General features: G+C 42.0%; 1 protein-coding gene across 1 annotated transcript in view; it reads right to left on the bottom strand.

The window, feature by feature from the left end:
• Nucleotides 1-18,904, bottom strand: part of Pik3r6 (phosphoinositide-3-kinase regulatory subunit 6) — a 51,937-nt gene that overhangs the window by 29,318 nt on the left and 3,715 nt on the right. Inside the window, exon 2 of the mRNA XM_010614967.2 lies at nucleotides 5,857-5,959. Within this exon, the coding sequence (XP_010613269.1) occupies nucleotides 5,857-5,869 (13 nt within the window). The 5' untranslated portion in view covers nucleotides 5,870-5,959. The remainder of the gene's footprint in view (nucleotides 1-5,856; nucleotides 5,960-18,904) is intronic.

Here is an 18,904-nt window from a genome sequence, read left to right as displayed (position 1 = left end):
CACCCTCCCTTCCCCCCCTCCTCCCCTCCCCACCTTCAAACACTTTAATTCCATTTTTACATTTTCTCATATTTTTTTCCTTTTCCCTTATTCCCCTTTCCCTATCCTTCTCACTGTCAATTCATAGCTTTTACATTGCTTTTCATTCTAAGTAGCAATGTAAAACCCCACACTGTCCTGCTTTATCCTGGCTGGGGCACAAATCATCCCTTTGTTCAGTGTATCCATGCTGTATATATTACCCACTTGTTAGTAATTTAGTCTCAGGTGTCAGATCAGTTATCACAGTATAGCAGGCTTGTGCTTAAGTAGTCCTCATTTTACACAATCATGGCCCCAAGGAACAAGAGTTACCAGACAGAAGAGTTAAAGATAAAAGACAGATTAGCTCTGGTTCTATGTGGCAAAGCTGTAGGGCATATAGGAAAAGCTATACGACATGTATGAACAAATATGGTATGTCTGTAAAGGTTCAGTACGATCTATGGTTTCAAAGATCCACATACACCCCATAGATAAAGGAGACTGCTATAAACAAAGTGATACATAAGACCATTTTAGGTGGCACACAAACTATCCTAAAATTTGAATAGTTACGCATTCATTTTAATGTGTATTTGGGAAAATATATATAACTATGCTATGGTTTGTGTTTCGATGTCCCCCTAAAATCTCATGGAGTCGTGGGTGGGGCTTTTTCAGAGGTGGCTGCATCTAGATTGTGTGGCACTGGAACTGACTCCTGGTGCAGTGCTAGGATCGAGGGCACTAGGATTAAGGGTGTGAGTGCTACCTGCCCTGAGTAGCGTGGATAAGATATAAGGGATAGAAAGAGCTGTGGTCATTGCTTGCTTGCTCTGCTACTCCTGTCTGCCATGAAGTGTTTCTCCTCTGTGATGCCTGTCTGCTATGCCACCCTGCCTTGGAGTCATCTGATTATGGGCTGAAACCTCTGCAAACTGGGAGCTAAATAAACCTTTCCTCCCTTAACTTGTGGGTGCTGGATATTTTGTCTCACTGAGGAGAAAAGTAACTAAGACAGTGAGTTCCTCAATCTATACATGAAATGAAAATTTAGCCTATTCAAAGAAACATAGTCTGAGCTACTTCCAGCAAGAAACTTGTTGGGTCAGGGCAGCAGGAGCCCCTCCCCATGTTGTCCCCTTTTAGGAAGTCCCCACTCCTGGATGCCTCACTCCGCTCAGTGCTGACATCCTCAGCTGTCTTTTTCTCATTCTCCAAGTGAAGCAGGTTTTCTGCACCCTTCGCTCTTACCTTTGAATAAAGTCTTCCTTGCCATTTTGACAAGTGAAAGAAATATCTTGTCCTTAATAGCGGTATGGTAATATGGCCCAATGATAAGGCGGTACAAGAATAAGCAAAGATGTGTGGGAAATGCACCACCTCACAGATCTCTCACTGCTGGGAGTTCAGTGGACACTGGACTCTGCTGCTGTGCTGTGAAACCCCTGCCGGTGTGGAGCTAAATTTACCAGCAACACAGTGCAGAGGAATCCTGCAGTGCCCTCAACAGATACCTGTTCTGATGGCTAACTTAGGTCCAAGGTTCCCTGACTACCCTGCTGACCATTTCTGGGCAGTGCCCATCTAAGGCATTTCCCTCTAGCCCTGCTTCCCTTTCTCCTGCATTGGAGTACAATTTGCATCACTGCCAGGCAGCTCAGCCTCCCAGCTCCCTCCCCATTTTCTTTTTCTCTTTTCTTTTCTTTCTTTCTTTCTTTCTTTCTTTCTTTCTTTCTTTCTTTCTGTCTGTCTGCCTTTCTTTCTTTCTTTCTTTTTATCTTTGAGACAGGGTCTAGCTATGTAGCCCAGGCTGGCCTTGGACTCTCAGTGATCCTCCTGCCTCAGCCTCGGAGTGCTGGGATTACAAGCTTGCACCACCACACCTGACTCCCTCCCCATTTCTGTCCTGCAGATGTTTCCTGGAGTAAATCCTTGCACATTTGATCTTGTCTTGCTGTCTGCTTCTTGGAGGATGTAGAGTAAGACAGGAAGTATCGCAAACACTGTGCACATGATAAATACCTTTTTGCAATGAGCTCCAACCAAGAGTTTGCCTCTATAGGCAAGTGTGCAGTCTCCAGTTGCCAGACAACACCAACCACATGCCTTTTAGCTTCCCTTTTTGACTTGGCTGCCAGGAAACTTATAGCCAAACTGGACTCCAACCTCAAAAATCAACTCATCTCAAAGGATAGGGACATCTCCTCTTGGCTGTTCTTCAGTACTCTAGCTTTGGGTTCTATTTACCATGTAACTTAAATGCCTCAGATTCTGCAGAATACCTCCTTCAAAAGGAAGTAGGATAGAAACTGCAATTTTCAAAATCAAAGGTTACGGTCCAAGACCTAAAGTTTGTTTAGGCCAAGGCTCCTTGTGCCCATGGGTTCCCTTAATGGCTCTGGATGAGTTGGTGCAGAATCTACTGGGCTCACCTAGCATTTCTAAAGCCCCACTTTCCTCCTGGCTCTCGTTTGTCCACTATGAGACACATGTCACTATCAGGGCACGATCCCTAGTCTGCTCTAGGCTGATAGTGGGCCGGGTGTTACAGCCACATCTGCCCACCTGGCCTCTCTGCTGGGTAAAACAATATCTTCTCAAACTGGCAAGGACACCATTTAGCCTGGTATGGAGGCTGGTCACAATCTGTCTTTCCATCTATTCATTTCCACCTTGCATGAAGATTTAAAGAGTTAATGCAGGCTGAGTTATTTAGAAATTAATTGGTGTCTGTCTCTCTCTCTCTCTTCCTTCCTTCTTTTCTCCTTCCATTTTTCTTTCTCTTCTTCCTCTTCCTCCCTCCTTCCTTCCCCCCATCTTTCCTTCTCCCTCTCCTCTCACTGAAAGACGTAAAACTGCCACAACTGATTTCCTCTCTTCCTCTTCATTAGAAGGGCAACCAAGCCTTTGTCTGCTGAGCCCATCACTCCCCCTGCTTTGCAAGAGGAGTTGTTTTTATGTTTCAGAGAAAAAAAGAGAAGTTGCCAGTATCCCTGGGAGACAATGTAAATAAAATTTATTTTCGAAAGTCTGGGCATTTGAAACAAACTCTCCATCTTTGGTCCACATCTGGCTTGCAGACATGTATTGCTTGGGCTCTGTAGTATCTTTAAAAGTGAATTAACTGCCAGTATTTATGCTAGTACTTATCAGGAGATTTGGTACAAAACTTTGGGTGTCTGGCATCGCTTGAAAATGTGAGAATCTGTTGACCCTGGGCAAAGATGGGACAATCTCCCCAGCAGGGGCTGGGGAGCAGCTGCCCCCTTGAGATGGGCACAGTTTCTCTAATTCTTCACAGTACTTGTTCTTTTGGGTTCACTCATTCATCCCCTCTAGCTGGCTTGTGGAGGCGTGTGAGTTCAAGATCCATGGCTAGCTAATTAAATCAATCCACTGGATTGTCCAAAAAGAGCGAGAATGAGACTGAGGCTTTTAGTTAAAGAGTGCAGGTTAGATTCGTCAATACTGTGAGAGCACAGCGTTGCAGGTTCCAGGGATTGGGGAAGACCAGAGCCAGCTGGGTCCTAGTTTACAGGTGATAGCAAAGATCAAATGAAGGTAACGAAGCACTAAACTCTGTGCCTCTGAGTTCATGGCATAGGTCTTCTGGGCCACCTTTGTCAGAGCAATGGGGATGTCCACCCCAGGAGCTTCTATCTCCCTCCAAATCCCACACACCTGGCCAACCAATTCTGAAGGCTGCAGCCAAATGGACAGAAGACCACAGGCTTCTCACAGCTACCAAGTCGGGCAGGCACCTGAGTTGATGACACTGGAATTCACACTGATCTTGGAAAATGAAACTTGAAGTAGATTTGATTTGATTATGCAGAAGAAAAAAATGGAGCACTTCTTATGCAAGTTTTTTTTTTAAATTTCTGCCCCTCATATATGATATGCGTGGCTAACACCATCATTAGCTAAGAAGGGTCAAAAACAAATGGTATTCATTGTTATCATCCTCTCCTCCACCTGGTAATACAAGATATTACTGTAAGGTAATACTAGTAACATTTAAATAGCACTCAACAGAGATTATCTGATAGGTGTGGTAAGAAAATGCTATATGTTCATTAAATGAATTTCACTATATTGCAAGGAGGACTACATTTCCCAGACTCTGTTGGACTTACAGAGGAGTCATATGACCACTTCTGGCCAATGAAATGTGGTAGAAGTGATGTACAGACCTGGTTGTGAAATTCTGTGCCCTATCCTCCATGCTGTTCCTTTCTACAGTGACCTTGGAGGACACATGTTGAAGATGATGGTGCCACAGGAGGGAAAAAGCATTAGATCCTGAATGACTGCTTGAAACCCAGAATAGTCTGTGATGTGAGTCCAAAAGGAGTATTTGTTGTGCTATTCTGGTAGTGTTTGGGGCCATTTGTTACAGTAGCTAGCATTCTCTGATTGACTTGTGATTTTTCCCCCCCTCAATGTATAGCCCACTTGATTCTGAAAAGAGCCCTGTGTGATTGGCGGACAAATACTGTTCTCCTTGTTTTATAGATCCCATGTCTAGAACCCTTGCCCTCATACTGTATCGCCTCTCCAACTGCTGATGATCATACCTAGAGGGACCCCAGAGCATCTGTTCCCATTTTACAGATGGGGAAATGAGGCTGAGAGAGGATGTGTGATCTGCTCAAGGCCACAGAACTGTTGGAAGCAGAGCTTCTCAGTCAAGCTCTGTTCCTTGAAAGCCTCCCTCTTAGCTGGGACAATTTGCCTGCCTACTGGGGAAAGACTTCAGAGGATATATCCAGGTCAGACTGTACATATCTATGTGCGGCTGGAGTATGAAATGGAGAAATGAGCACTCCTGATGAAGCTGTCTGAAGCAAGAGTCCCCACTCTGACACAGGTGTTATTTCAGCTAAAGAGATAGCTGGTTCCTGCCTGTGCTTGTGGTGAAAGGGTATGCAGAAGAACACAAGTTGGAGAAAGTTGATGCTCATTTCTTTTGCAATAGATGTGACATCTATACAGGTACATGTGTGTGGGTGGTTGTCCTTGCCTAAGAAGTCCCTCCTCCTTCTTCAGGACAGGGATGTTCAAGGGCATTACAGCCTGTGAGGTGTGGTCCTTGGCTTGCTGTTTGACCATTAGATGGTACACATTTGTGGGAAGAGTCATCTATCCTTGCCCCAGGATGACACAGAGTGAAGAGTTAAGACTTTGGAAATGGGTTCCAGTCTTGGATTTTCCGTGTAGTAGCTGTGTACCATTGAGCATTATATATAAGCTGCCTGAGCCTTTGTTTCCCTTCCATGGAAACAAGGGAATCACAATGATATCTCTACATCATAGAAGCCTTCTGACACACAATTCACAGTGAAATCATTAAGAGTACAGACGTTGGAGCTAGATTTCTAGGTTCAAATTTTGCTTGGATCTCATGACCTAGTGGGGGAAAAGAAAACTTTCCCTCATCGCGCTTCAATTTCCCCTCTGTAAAGTGAGAGTAATAATAATAATACCTATTAGATTGTTATGAAGACTATATCAGTCAATGTTTTTCAAGTGTTTTTATCACTCCTAGACACATCTTTTTTTGTTCAATTGCAAGTGCTTGGTAATAAATCTTGGCTAGTCTTGTCATTACGTTCTCTGTCCAGCTCAGCAACCTACAAGCATCTGGGGCCTCGTACATGAGTGTGGATGTGAATCAATCGAGATATTCTCACACCTGAGTGCTGAGTGGGGGTCTCACAGCCTGGTTGGGTGCAGGTGGTCCTACCAGCCCCACTGGGGGTGTGCTCACACCACACACCCCTCCCCACTGAGCACTCAGGCTACCAGATCCTCTCCCCGCACCACACTGACCTGAGCTCTCCATGGAAGCCTGTGGGGTGTTGTGAGGAGGATGTGGTTGTCTTGGGCAGCAGAATGGAAAGCAGAACGGTTGTTTTTCTGCACACAGGCAGTTCTGCAAAATAAGAGACAGTTGGAGTGAGTGGTGGGAAGGCATAGAAAGTGTATTTAGGACACGGATAAGCTCCTAGGGGACCTTGGTTTCTAGCACACTGGCAGAAAGTAGAGATTTGAGAAATACTTAAATAACATTGAAATGGTAGGAAGTCTAGATTTATTTAAGAAATTCAGGAGGCCCTATGTATCTGTGGGTTCCACATATAGATTCAACCAACTGCTAATGGAAAATAGTTGAAAAAAAGTTGCATCTGAACTGAGAACATACATTTTTTTTCTTGTCATTTTCCCCTGAATAATATAGCATAACAGCTATTTTACATATCGTATTTGACTAGATATTATAAGAAACCTAGACTGATTTAAAATATAAGGGGAGATATGCACAGGTTATACACAAATTCTACATCCTTTTATATAGGGGACTTGAGCATCCATGAATGACGTCCTGGGGGGAGCCCTGGAACCCACCCCCTGACGATATCATGGGACAAGGATACCTACGTAAAACTTAAAAACTTAAATGGTGCTTACTGTTTGACAGGCACACTTCTAAACACTTTTTTAAAAATCACTCTTTAATATAAATATTAAGCTCATGAGATGGGTACTGTTTTCTACCTGTTCTATAGTTGAGGAAACTGAAGCACAGAGAAGTTAAATAACTATTCATGGCCAAATAGCCAGGAGGAAAAGGAATGTGGACTTGAACTCAGATCATTTGGTTCTAGAGCCCAGAACCTTTAGCTTGACCACAAGCTGCCCATTGTGACCCCCAAAGTCTGCTCCCCAGAACAATAAGCCTGAAAACAGAAAGGGAGGAATGGTGAACAAACCCAAGGGTTTGTTCTTTCAAGAGAAAACAATCAAGCACAGGCTTGGGAAAGCTGATGGAGAGAGAAGAAGGGGCAATTTTAGGAATAATAAATGTCATATGTCAAACCTATGGAATAAAGAACAATTCTGCTATTCAAACTGCTCCAAAGCATAGAGAAGAAGGTAAGATTCTTGGTTTTTTGGAAAAGGCCAGCTTAATCTCAATCTCAATAGCTAATAAAAGTAGTTTTTAAAAATGAATCAAACAGAGCCGGGTATGTAGCTCAGTGGCACCACACCTGCCTTGCAAGCACGAGGTGCTGGGTTCGATCCCCTGGTACAAAAAAAAAAAAAAAATTAAATTAAATTAAAAAATCAAGCATGTGTTCAATTCAGCAGCACATGTACTAAAAATAGATCAAGCATTTCAAAATCACTGGAATGGCTTATAAAAAACTCAAATAACAAGCGAACAAAAACACTCCCCCAAAGCCCACATCATTTATAATGGAGAAAAACAAGAATAAACTTAAAATCCAAACTGTAGAATAGCCATGAAATATTTTATAGTCATCTGTGCTTTAGAATTCTATGAAGTGATAAAATGATGATGTTTATGCGTAAACAAAAGACAAAAAAGACCTGAAAGTAGAAGAGGGACTGTGGGGAAGGGGCAGGAAGAGGGAGAAGGAAAGAAAGAGAGGGTAAAAGAGGGTGGTAGGGTGGATGGGTATCGTAAAGCACAGTGTACACATATATGGAAATGTTAAGTGAAATATAAATTGATATTTATACTAAGTGCTTTTAAAATGGTGACGTGTGTCTATAGTTACTGAATTCAGAAGACTTTCCAAAGTATTTCTTTGTAAGCAGTGGATAAGGAAACATCACATTTCTCATATCAATTTTTAAGTTTGCAAACTTCTAAGTTTGCAAATATGCATTGAAAAACTTCAGGAAAAACAAATAGAAAAACATGACACCAGGTTCTGGTTCTGGAAAAGATAAAGTACGCGCCTTCTATAACTCTCCCACTAGGCACAGCTGAGAAGTTCAAATGCTATATCTGGAGACGCTTCATGAGTATTCAGAAAAGTAGAAGATATCTGGCAGAATGTTGAAGGAAACCAGGACTCAAAGTAAGAACGATCTGACATTGTATTTTGTGGTTTTGCCTCACTATGGTAATACCCAGTCTGGATAGAGACAGAGGAAGAACTTTCTTCTTTTTAGTCACTCCTGTGATGGCCCCAGGCAATCCAGCAACAGGGATAGGAGTGTCAGCCCTGCAGGTGACTAAAATTCTGAGGCAGGGAAACTCTTCTCTTATAATTAGAGGAGGACTGGGGATTTAGCTCAGTGGTTCTGCCACCTGCCTCGCAAAAAGGTCTTGAGTTTGATCCCTGGTACCAATAAACAAACAAAAAAACTGGAGGAACTATGGTCTGAAGGCCATGGAAAGAATCCCTATTGCTTTTCTCCTTTCAGATTAACAAAACAGCTAGAGCGAACAAAATGAATAATAAAATGGCAGATTTCCAAATGTAGTAAGTAATTACATTAAATGTAAATGGTCTAAACACTAATAACTAAAGGACTAGCTTTATGTTGTCTACAGCATAAAGTTCATTTCAAATATGATACAAATAAGCTGAAGGCAAAAGGGTGAGAAAGTAAAGGCTCTGTCATGCAAACACTAAACATAAGAAAACTTAAGTGGCCATATCAACATAAGACAGAAGATTTCAGAGAAAGAAAACTTACTAGGAGAAAGGAGGAACACTACATAGTGACAAAAGGATCAATTCATGAGGAAAATACAACAATCTTAAATATTCATGAACCTAACCACAGGGCTTGAAAATACTGAAAAGAAAAACTAACTACCTAAAGAATAAAGGATAAGAGGAAAAGATTCACCATTATAGTTGGAAATTTTAACAGGCCTCATAATAATTGATAAGACAAGAGATAGAAAAATAGCCAGAATATACAGAAATGAAGCAATATTATCAGCCGAGTTAAACTGGCATATATAGAACATCATACAAAACAATACCAACATACAAATTCTCTGTAACTATACATGCGACATTCACCAACATAGATTATATCATGGATCATAAAACAAACCTTAACAAATTAAAAATACATACAAAGTATATTCACTGATCATAATACAATTTGTATTTGAAATCAATAAGATAATGATGACTCGAAAATCTCCAAATACTTGGATATTAAAAAGTATGATTCTAAATAATATGTGGGCCTCTAAATAAACATTTCTCAACTTATATTTAAATTTCAGCATTACCTTGACACTAAAATCAAAGAAAAAATGGCTGGGGATTTAGCTCAGTGGTGCTGCTGCCTGCCTCTCAAGCGCCAGGTCCCAAGTTTGATCCCTTGTATCAAAAAAAAAAAGAAAAGAAAAGAAAAGAAAAAGGACCAATTCCAGTATATATGAAAAAAAGTCTTTAACAAAATATTAGCAATTAAGTCCAGCAATATATAAAAAGACTAATACACAATAACTTGATGGGTTTACTCTAGGGAGCTAATACTGGTTCAAAATTTGAAAATCAATCTACTACATTATAGATTTAAAAAAAAAGAGACCAAATTACTATTTTAATTGACGCAGTATAAACTTTTGACAATTTCAACACTCATTAATGATCAGCATTTACAGAAAATGAGGAATATGAGGGAACTTTATTAATCTGATTAAATATTTATAAAAATAAGAGCATAATTAACATAGTTAATAATGAAAGACTGTTTCTTCTCAAAAATTAGGAACAGGCAAGAGTGTCCACTTTCACCTCTCCTATTCAACCTAATATTTGATGTCCTGGCAGTGTGATAAGGAAAAAAAGAGGAAGGGTGTATGGGGAGGAAGAGAAAGAGCAGAAGGAGGAAGAGATGAAGAAAAAGAAGAAAAAGGAGAAAGAGAAATATTGAAAAAGAAGAAATAAAACTATTTGCAAATCCTATGACTCTATTTGCAAGTAACATGTCTACATAGACAACCCTAGAGTGAACAAGATAAAAAATAAACACAAGATGACTGCAAAAAGCTACAATGAGAGAGAGAGGGAGTGTAGAGTGTGGCGAGACTATGAAAAATGAAGTCAACATACAGTATCAGTTGTGTTTCTGCATACTAACAACAAACAATTGGAAATTAAAATTTAAAATGCAACACCATTTACAGCAACTCCAAAAGGAAAAATAAAAAAGAAATGCCAAGGTGTAAATCTAGCAAAACCTGTGTAGGATCTGTGTGATGCAAATTATAAAATGCAAATGAAATAAATCAAAGAAAGGGCCAGGGATTTAGCTCAGTGGTTTCACCAAGTGCAAGGGCCTAAATTAGATCCCTGGCACAAAAAAAAAAAAAAAAAAAAAAAAAAAAAAAAAAAAAATCAGAAGACGTACATAAACCTACATAAATACAGAGACGTGCTATGTTCATAGTTTGAATGATCCAGTACGGTAAAGTTGTCATTTCTCTCCAAACTGACTTATAAATTAACATGATTCCAAATAAAATACCAGAGGGATTTATTTTTGTAGGTACATATAAGTAGATTCTAAAATGTACAGGCAAAGGCAAGGGAGCTGGAGTAGCCAAACAATTATGAAAAGGGACGTTAGAGGACTCACACTCCTTACTGTAAAATTACTAGGAAAAAGAGAGACTCATAGATCAGATTATATTTCCTCAGTTGTACTTGTACTTGTGTGTGTGTGTGTGTTATCTATTAATAATAACACACACTAAATTACAACAACAACAGCAGCAAAGAAAGTGACATCACTTACTCAAGCTGTAGGGTTACAGGTAATTTTTATTTTAATACATTTCTACATTTTAAAATTCCTTAATATTTTAAGTGTGTTTGACTCTACTTATTTTTATCATGCAGTGATGGTATACATAAAAGAAGAGTGCTAACATATAGATGAATTGTGAAGTATAATGAAAATGAGCTCTCATGAGCCCACCCACCCAATACAAGAACACTAACTCTGCATTGTGCTATAAAATCTGAACAAAAATCAGATGTTTTTTTCTTCCTTATAGTTTTTTATTAAATTTCTAGAATAAGCATATTAATTTAAGATGCATTTAAAATTATTTAAAATATGTGACTCTTTGTTTTCTCATTGAGTTTATTGGTGCTTTTTAGGTATACAGTACAGTTACATTCATCATTGGGATCTTGTACCTTTACATGACAGGTCTAAAAATCAGATCTTTTAAAATAATCATTCTTCTCTTCCTTTCTGGGCTGCAGAGACAGCTGAGCTGGGAAGGTTGGTCTGCACTATGCTGTAGCACTGAAATCCAAAGAACTGAATTCAAGTCCAGTTCTCCCAGCCGGGGAGGTCCATCACAGGCCTCTCTGAGCCTTAGCCTCCCCCTTCTCCAAAGTGCCAGGTAGAAAGCAAGATGCTGAATGACACCTGGACATGAAATCACGAGATGAAAAGTCCACCGAAGAGAGCAATGTGTAAACCATTCATGCTGTTCTTTTAAAATGCTGCCTGACCAGGAGAGGTGGTGCATACCTGTAGTCCCATCTACCCAAAGGCTAAGGCAGACAGATCACTTGAGCCCAGCCTGGGCAACATACATAGTGAGACCCTGTCTTAAAAGAAAGAAAAAAAGCAATGGGGCCAGGGATTTAGCTCAGTGGTTCTGCCACCTGCCTTGCAGGCACAAAGACCTGAATTTGATGCCCAGTACCAAAAAAAAAAAAAAAGAAAAAAGCAATCAACTGTGAAAATTTGACCATTAGTGAAAGACTGTGGTTGGCTTGGAGTATTCCCATTCTAAAGAAGGAGCTCAAAATGGCTTCATAGTGTGATCAGAACCTCACAGGCAAGCTGGGCCCAGGGCAGAGTTAGGTCCTAACCCCACATACAGTAGTGGGGGAGGGAGGTCAAGACAAGCTTTTTTTTTTTTTCCTCTTTTCATACCAGGGATCAAACTCAGGACCTTGTGCTTTCAAGGCAGACAGTGGCACCACTGAGCTAGATCCCTAGCCCAAGAGAAGCTTTCAAAGGGGACCCAGGAGGCAGGGTTTCCAGGTTCTCCTCTATTATCTATGTGGATATGAAGAAAGATCTCAACCTTACTCCAACTTACTGCATCAAGACACCTTCATCTCTTGCTTGGATGGTGGCAGCGCCCTTGTCAATAGGACTTGTAGCTTGATCTCCCACCCACACAATCCATTCTCTGATTAAAGCCCTCTTTAATCAGAACCAACAGGTTCTCTTGGCTCTTCTGGTAAAGATGTTTCTCATCCCATGTGCAAGCCAGCCCGATGTGGGCCCACTCACAGGGTTACAACAGCTTGGCAAGCTCAACTCCTCCTCAGGGACTTTGAATCCCTCCTCCTGGAACATTAGCCCACAGCTTTCCCCACAGCTGGCTCCCTCCCAACATTCAGGTCTCATTGTAACCATCAGCTCCTCAGAAAGGCCTTTCCTGACAGCCCTATCCAAAAATAGCCTTGCAGTCATGCTGCTCCTTTGCTTTGATTTTATTCACAGACTTGGTCAGTTTTGGGAATTGTCCTGGGTCCTGATAAGTTTTCTTGGCTATAGATTAGAATTTGCACTCCATCAACTCTGAGTCCTGCTGTGTCTTATTTGCTGTGGAACGCTCAGCACCTAGGGCAGTGCTGTCTCTGAGGAGACAGTGAATACATTTTTCAGATATTTGATGAATGAAGATGGGTGAAGAATCTTGCCCCAAATCGTATGGCCCCTGAATAATGGAACCAGGGTTAGAGCTCAGGTCTCAACCTGAGAATGCCTTCTATACACCTTCCTCCTTCCCCTCCAAACCTTACAGAGCCCCCCGGCCTAATGAATACACAAGAAAATTTCTCTGCGGGTCGGATCAGACAGATAAAGACTACAAGATAAATGTACAGCCAAGGTGCTACTGTGGACAGGTAAAGATGCTTCTGGGCTAATTTTCAATGGAAAATAAATTGTACGAAGCCTTAACAACCACTATCAAAAGGCCTTCTGGTTTTTCAGAAAGCCTCCTGACTGGTTTATTCATTTATCATTCACTCACTCATTCACTCATCAAACATTTATTCAGCATTTGTGTACATTTGTGGAGATGCTGGGGAAGCTGTGTGCTGCTCCCTTGCTCCTCCTACAGTAGACCTCTGCACGTCTATTTCCTGTCCTTTGGGGCTGCTGACCACAAGGGACCAGCTTGCACGGAAACAGGAAATAGAAATAAAGCAGAACCCTGCTCGTTCTCAAAATGCATCAGCCTCTCATTTGTCTTCGCTTCCAGAATGAGATGTGGAATAAAACTCATCCTCTTAAACACTACACCACGCTTCTGAATATTTCCCCAAAGGATCTTGATGAGAGCTCTCGGATGGTTTGTCCATAACAAGGTGCAGACTGCAGTGCCATTAGTAGGAGAGGACAGGCACCATCAGTTGTGGAATGACTCCCACTCTTTGACCTCTAGTATTTGAATCCTCATTTTAACAGTGCTGAGTGCACCCTGCACAGAGGGAGTGAGTGTGAGCTCCTGCCCAGTCCAACGCTCTACTGGCCCTTTTGTAATTGACCCAACCAGTGGAGGTGAGGTTTTGTAGTTTGCCTATCCAAAGGGGTACTTGCTACAAGCTGTCTGCACAGGGGGTGCCCCTTTTGGATTTAGCCAAAGTGCCATCTAAGTTGGCCACAGCCCTCCCTCAACCATCTCTGCTCTTCTACCCAGCTGCCAATTGGCCAAAGTCTGGGAAGCCACATAAGCATACATGATCATCTTGAATGCAAAATACAGAACTGAAGCTTGAGAAACCAACCACAAAAAGAACATACAACTTCCATCCCTGGACTCAGAGCATCTACGGGCAGGGTGAGGGTGGGGGGCGGCTCAGAGGTCCCTCAGGCTCTATTCTTAGTTCTTGGCAGTGTTTGAGGTTGCTGAGTAAATCAAAGAGCATCTATGGAACTCTTCCCATGTGGCAGAAATTATGGAAGACCTCAGTCTATAGGTAAGTGAATGAGACACTCCCTTAAGGGATACTGGTCTACCAGTCTGTAACTGTTTATTGCCCACAGTGTGACTGTACTTGCCCAAGAATTTTAGTTATGGCCCTTACACACTTTTGGCTTACCATTAAAATACTGAAAATACCTTATAGACCTGATGTCTACAGCATGCTTCTGATGGACTGTGTGTGTGTGTGTGTGTGTGTGTGTGTAACTAAGGAGCTAACACAAGGACACTCTACCACTAACCTATATCCACTTCCTTTTTATTTTTTGTTTTGAGATATGGCCTCCCTATGTTGCTACGTTGCTCTGGCTGATCTCAAACTTGCCATCCTCCTGACTCAGCCTCCCAAGTAGCTGGGATTACAGGCATATAGCATCACACCTGGCTGTGATGATCAGTTTTATGTGTCAACTTGATTGGGCCAAGGAGATGCCAAGATACTTGATAAAACACTACTTCTGGGTCTTAGAGGTTGTATGTTAGTCAGCATTCTACTATAATGAAATATCTGAGATAATTAACTTCTAAAAGGATAGGCTTATTCTATCTCGCAGTTTTGGAAGTATCATTCTGCAATGGCCCTGTTGGCTTGAGCCTGAGGTGAGGCAGCACATTGTGACAGGAGCACAGAGCGCAGCAAACCCACTTACTTCACACAGCAGGGAGCGAAAGAGAAAGAGGAAGGGGCTGGGATCCCACAGTTTCTTTTGAGAAGACATCCCAAAGACCTCAGGAACTCCCACTGGGCCCCACCTTATCCCAGTAGTGCCACTGCTGGGACCAGGCCTCTATCACATGGACCTTTGGGTATGCTCAACATTCACACTCCAGCAGAATCTCTGCCAGAGATTAGCATTGGAATCAGGGACCTAATAAAGCAAATCTGCCCCATTAACATGAGTAGGCATCACCCAAGCCTCTGAGAGCCCGAATAGACAAAGAGGCAGAGGTGGGGTGAACCTGCTCTCTCTACTTAGCTTTTCTATTCTCCTGTGCTGGAGCATCAGTGCTTTGGTTCCTAAGCCTACAGCCTCAGAGAGAAACTCACACCATTGGCTCCCCTGGTTCTTGGGCCTCTGGACCTGGATTAGAACTACATGATGAGGGGCCGGGGATTTAGCTCAGTGGTTCCACCACCTGCCTCACAAGCACAAGGTCCTGAGTTTGATACCCAGTACCAAAAAAAAAAAGTCAGATTTCAAATACAAATCAAAATTTGAAGCTGCTTTCAAGAAATCAACCAATAAGAAGTGCTGGGGGTATGGGGAGAAAGGAGCCCTACTCTATTGTTGGTGGGAGTGCAGACTGGTACAACCACTGTGGAAATCAATATGGAGATACCTCAAAAAACTAGGATTAGAGGTCCTAATTGACCCAGCTATTCCACTGCTGGGTATCTTTCCAAAAGCATTAAAAGGCTCATACCACAGCAGTACAAGTACACTCATGTTTATAGAAGCACAGTTTGTAATAGCTCAGACTTGGAAACAGTCCAGTTGCCCATCAATTGGAGATTGAATAAAGAAGATGTGGGTTTTTTAATAAAATGGAGTTCTACTCAGCAATAAAGAATGAGAAACTAGAGTCATTTATAGCTAAATGGATGCCCAATGAAACCATGTTCTTAAGTGAAATAAATGTGATAAATGTGTAATTATCTAACAGTTTCTCCGGTGTCAGAAACTGAAGGTGTAAATAAGGTTCAAAATGTATATGAGACAATGTGAAACAGGAAGAAAAGGTCTAAAGGGGAGAAGGAAGTGGAGGAGTAGGGGAAGGGAAAGAAGGGAAAGGGAAAAATATGAGAAAAGAAAAAAATGGAAACAAAGTCTTTGTTAAATAAGGAGGGGTAGAGGGGGTGAAGGGAGGGCAGGGGAATGGGAAAAATATAAGAAGCAAGATGTATCATGTAAAGGTACAAATTCCCAATGGTGAATGTCATTGTATTATATACCTAAATGTACCAATAAACTTAATGAAAAAAAGTTTTTTGAACTTTGATTCAAAAGAAATAACTGGAAGACTTGGGAACACAGGTCCCACAGTTACACACAGCAATAATCAGCACACTGAAGAACAGCGGCCCCCTTCGAAGAGCAATATGATCCCCAGGGTCTCAGGCTCTGTACCCACAGCATAGAGGCCCACAGCTGTGTTGGAGCTCACTGCACAAGCAGTGTCGACTGGTCTGTGTCACAATTTATGCTACTTGCTAGGCTCTTAAAGGCAGACACATTAGCCAACTGTGTGCTATATTATGGTTCAAGTCCTAGTTCTCAAAGTCAAGAGTTAAGTACAGAATGCCTGATAAGAGCCGGATATTTGGGTTGCCCATGGAGCCCCAACACACATTTATGGTCCGTCTTTGTACTTCTGCACCGCACCTGATGCACTATGCTGTGTTTGTTGACTGAATAGTTGCCCCCACTTGAATGCAACTCCATGAAGGCAATGGAGGTAGGGATTCCGCTTTGTGCACTGTTGTAACCCCGTTCCCTGACATTGCTTGTGCCACCTTTAATAACCGTCAATAAATATTGAATGAATGAACGCCAGGTGCTCATCAGAAGATAAGACAGGATCAGTGCCCCCAAGTCATTCTCGAGATAGAGGACAGACACAAGGCTGCTTGGCACAGTTAGCACAGAAAATGGCCCAGGAAACAGAGATTGCAAGCATGTTGGTGCTTAACATCCTGGCTAAGAAAATTAGTCCCATAGGAAGGGAAGAGTCAGAAACCATGGTGAGAAGGACACTGTGTGTCGCCACACTCACCTGGCCTCTCTGTCACCTATGGTGGCTGATCTATCTCAGGCCCCATCTTGGATAACTCAGGCTGCAATGTCTGGCTGCTGCTTTTGTGCCACCAATCACGTGGCGTGCCAGAGCCTGTCCACATTCCCTGCCCTCTCCCAGTTGCCCCAATAAGTACACGACTGCAGCATCATGGGAAAGCTAGTATTGGCCTCTGGCCACAACCAGGAAGCAGGCATGGAGATGAATCCCAACCACAGGGGCTGTGGCCTGTACTCTGGCCTCTCCCCTTCCCCACCTACGACTCATTCATCAGCTCACTTATGCTGTCAACCATATGCCACACACTGTACTACACAAAATGGTAGGAAGCCAGGTCTCCACCTGAAGGCTAAGTAGATGAAGCCATCTATTCACTCCACAGATATTTATCGAGCACTTTCTGCACGGCAGATACGGCTCCAGGTCCCAGGGACATAAGGACAGACCAGAATGCCTGTTCTCTAAGGTGGCAGGCTAGTGGGTATATGTATAGTGAGAAGGGAGGGGACAGGCAATAAAGTAAATATTTAAACTGTATATTAAAGGAGGACAAATGCTATTAAAATAAGTTGGGAAGGGGGATGATAAGTTCCAAAGTTGGGGAGGGATATTTGGGGTTTATTTTATATTTTTTAATGTTTTGCTTTATACCTATGGGGTACAAAGTGATGTGAAACATATACAGTGTGGAATTATTAAATCAAACTGATTAACAAATTCATCACTTTATTTAACTTTTTTTTTTGAGACAGGGTCTCCCTCTGTCACCCTGCCTGGCCTTAAATTCATGATTCTTCTTCCTCAGCCTACGGAGTACCGTGATCACAGACAGGCAGGGGCCTCTACGACTGGACCTTTTTTGTGGTGAGAACATTTGAAATTTATTCTCTTTGCAATTTGGAAATACAGGTGCTTATTAATTTACAGAGAGGCTACATCCTGATAAACCCTTAATAAATTTGAAAGTATCATAAGTTGCAAATGCATTTAATACATCTAGACTACTGACCCTTGTAGCTTAGCCTAGAACACTTGAATTAGTCTATTTTTGGGCCAACTCATCAAACACAAAGCCCGTTCCATAATAAAGTGTTGAATCTCTCATGGAACTCAATACTGTGCCAAACGTGAGAAACAGAGTGCTTGTGTAGGTCTGCTTTGGCACTGTGGTAAAGCTAAAAATTTCTAAATCAGGGACCACATGCATACAAGATACTATTATCAACTGCGGTCACCATGCTCTGCAAAATATCTCAAATAACTTCTTATTCTGAAAGGGGAATTTTGTCTCCATTGTTCAAGCTGGACTTACTATGGGGAAATTCCCTACTTGAAATTTCCTTGCTCAACATGCCTGGGTCTGTCCTGCCTCGCATGCCTGGATATAGCTGAGCCCACTGCTAACACATATTCAGACTCTGTAACCAATAAATGTGTGTCTGATGTGCCTTATCTGTAACCCCGCCCCTCCCAAAGGGTATATCCTCCTCTGCTGAGTGCTGCACTGGGCCAGTCCCCCCGGTCCAAATGCAGACTGGTTCACCAGCATAAATAAAGCTTTTGCTTTGTCTCCGCTGCTCCTGGAGTGCTTTCCATCCTTTCAGACTAGTGGTAACAAGCTCATTCAACTGAATGGGGAGTTTTGCCATTTCAATTTCTCCTAAACAAACTTGGCAATAGAAGGCTGTGCTTACTTTGTGGGCTCTTTTGAAACCATCTTTTCAGGAATGTTCATGCAGCAAACTGCCTTGGAAGACAGAGAGTGTCTCCCTCCAGGGCGGAGGGCAGATTTCTCTGCGGTCCATTGTAGTAGAGATGTTGACAGGTTTGCTTGCAGCCCATAGGGAAAGCCCAAGGTCTCCTAAACTCAGGGATCTTCTGTTGTGATGTCCAACTCCCATTTGGGCTCACTGTATGCTACCATGTGGGGACTTAGGTGACCAGAGATGCCAGTGGACATGACAGTCACACTGCTCACTGTGTAGTAACGAAGTCCTTTGTTTTTATAGTCTTGTGTCTTCTGCCTCAATCTATAAACTGTGCTGAGGTTACCTTGTTAGTTTTAAGTAGGGCAAGAAGATCCTTCACAGTTTTTGACAAAGGGGTGAGATCAGAGACAAAGAATAAATAAATTGGGCCAGACATTTAGCTCAGTGGTTCGGCCACTTGCCTCACAAGCTCAAGGCCCCGAGTTCGATCCCTGGTATCAAAAAAAAAAAAAAAAAAAAAAAAAAAAAAAAAAAAAAAAAAAAAAAAAAAAAAAAAAAAAAA

The sequence above is a fragment of the Fukomys damarensis genome, unplaced genomic scaffold (genome assembly GCF_012274545.1).
Source record: "Fukomys damarensis isolate Sample0158 unplaced genomic scaffold, DMR_v1.0_HiC HiC_scaffold_13, whole genome shotgun sequence".
Taxonomy (NCBI): domain Eukaryota; kingdom Metazoa; phylum Chordata; class Mammalia; order Rodentia; family Bathyergidae; genus Fukomys; species Fukomys damarensis.
Note: the sequence above shows the minus strand (reverse complement) of the source record. Positions and strands in the feature narration are given on the sequence as shown.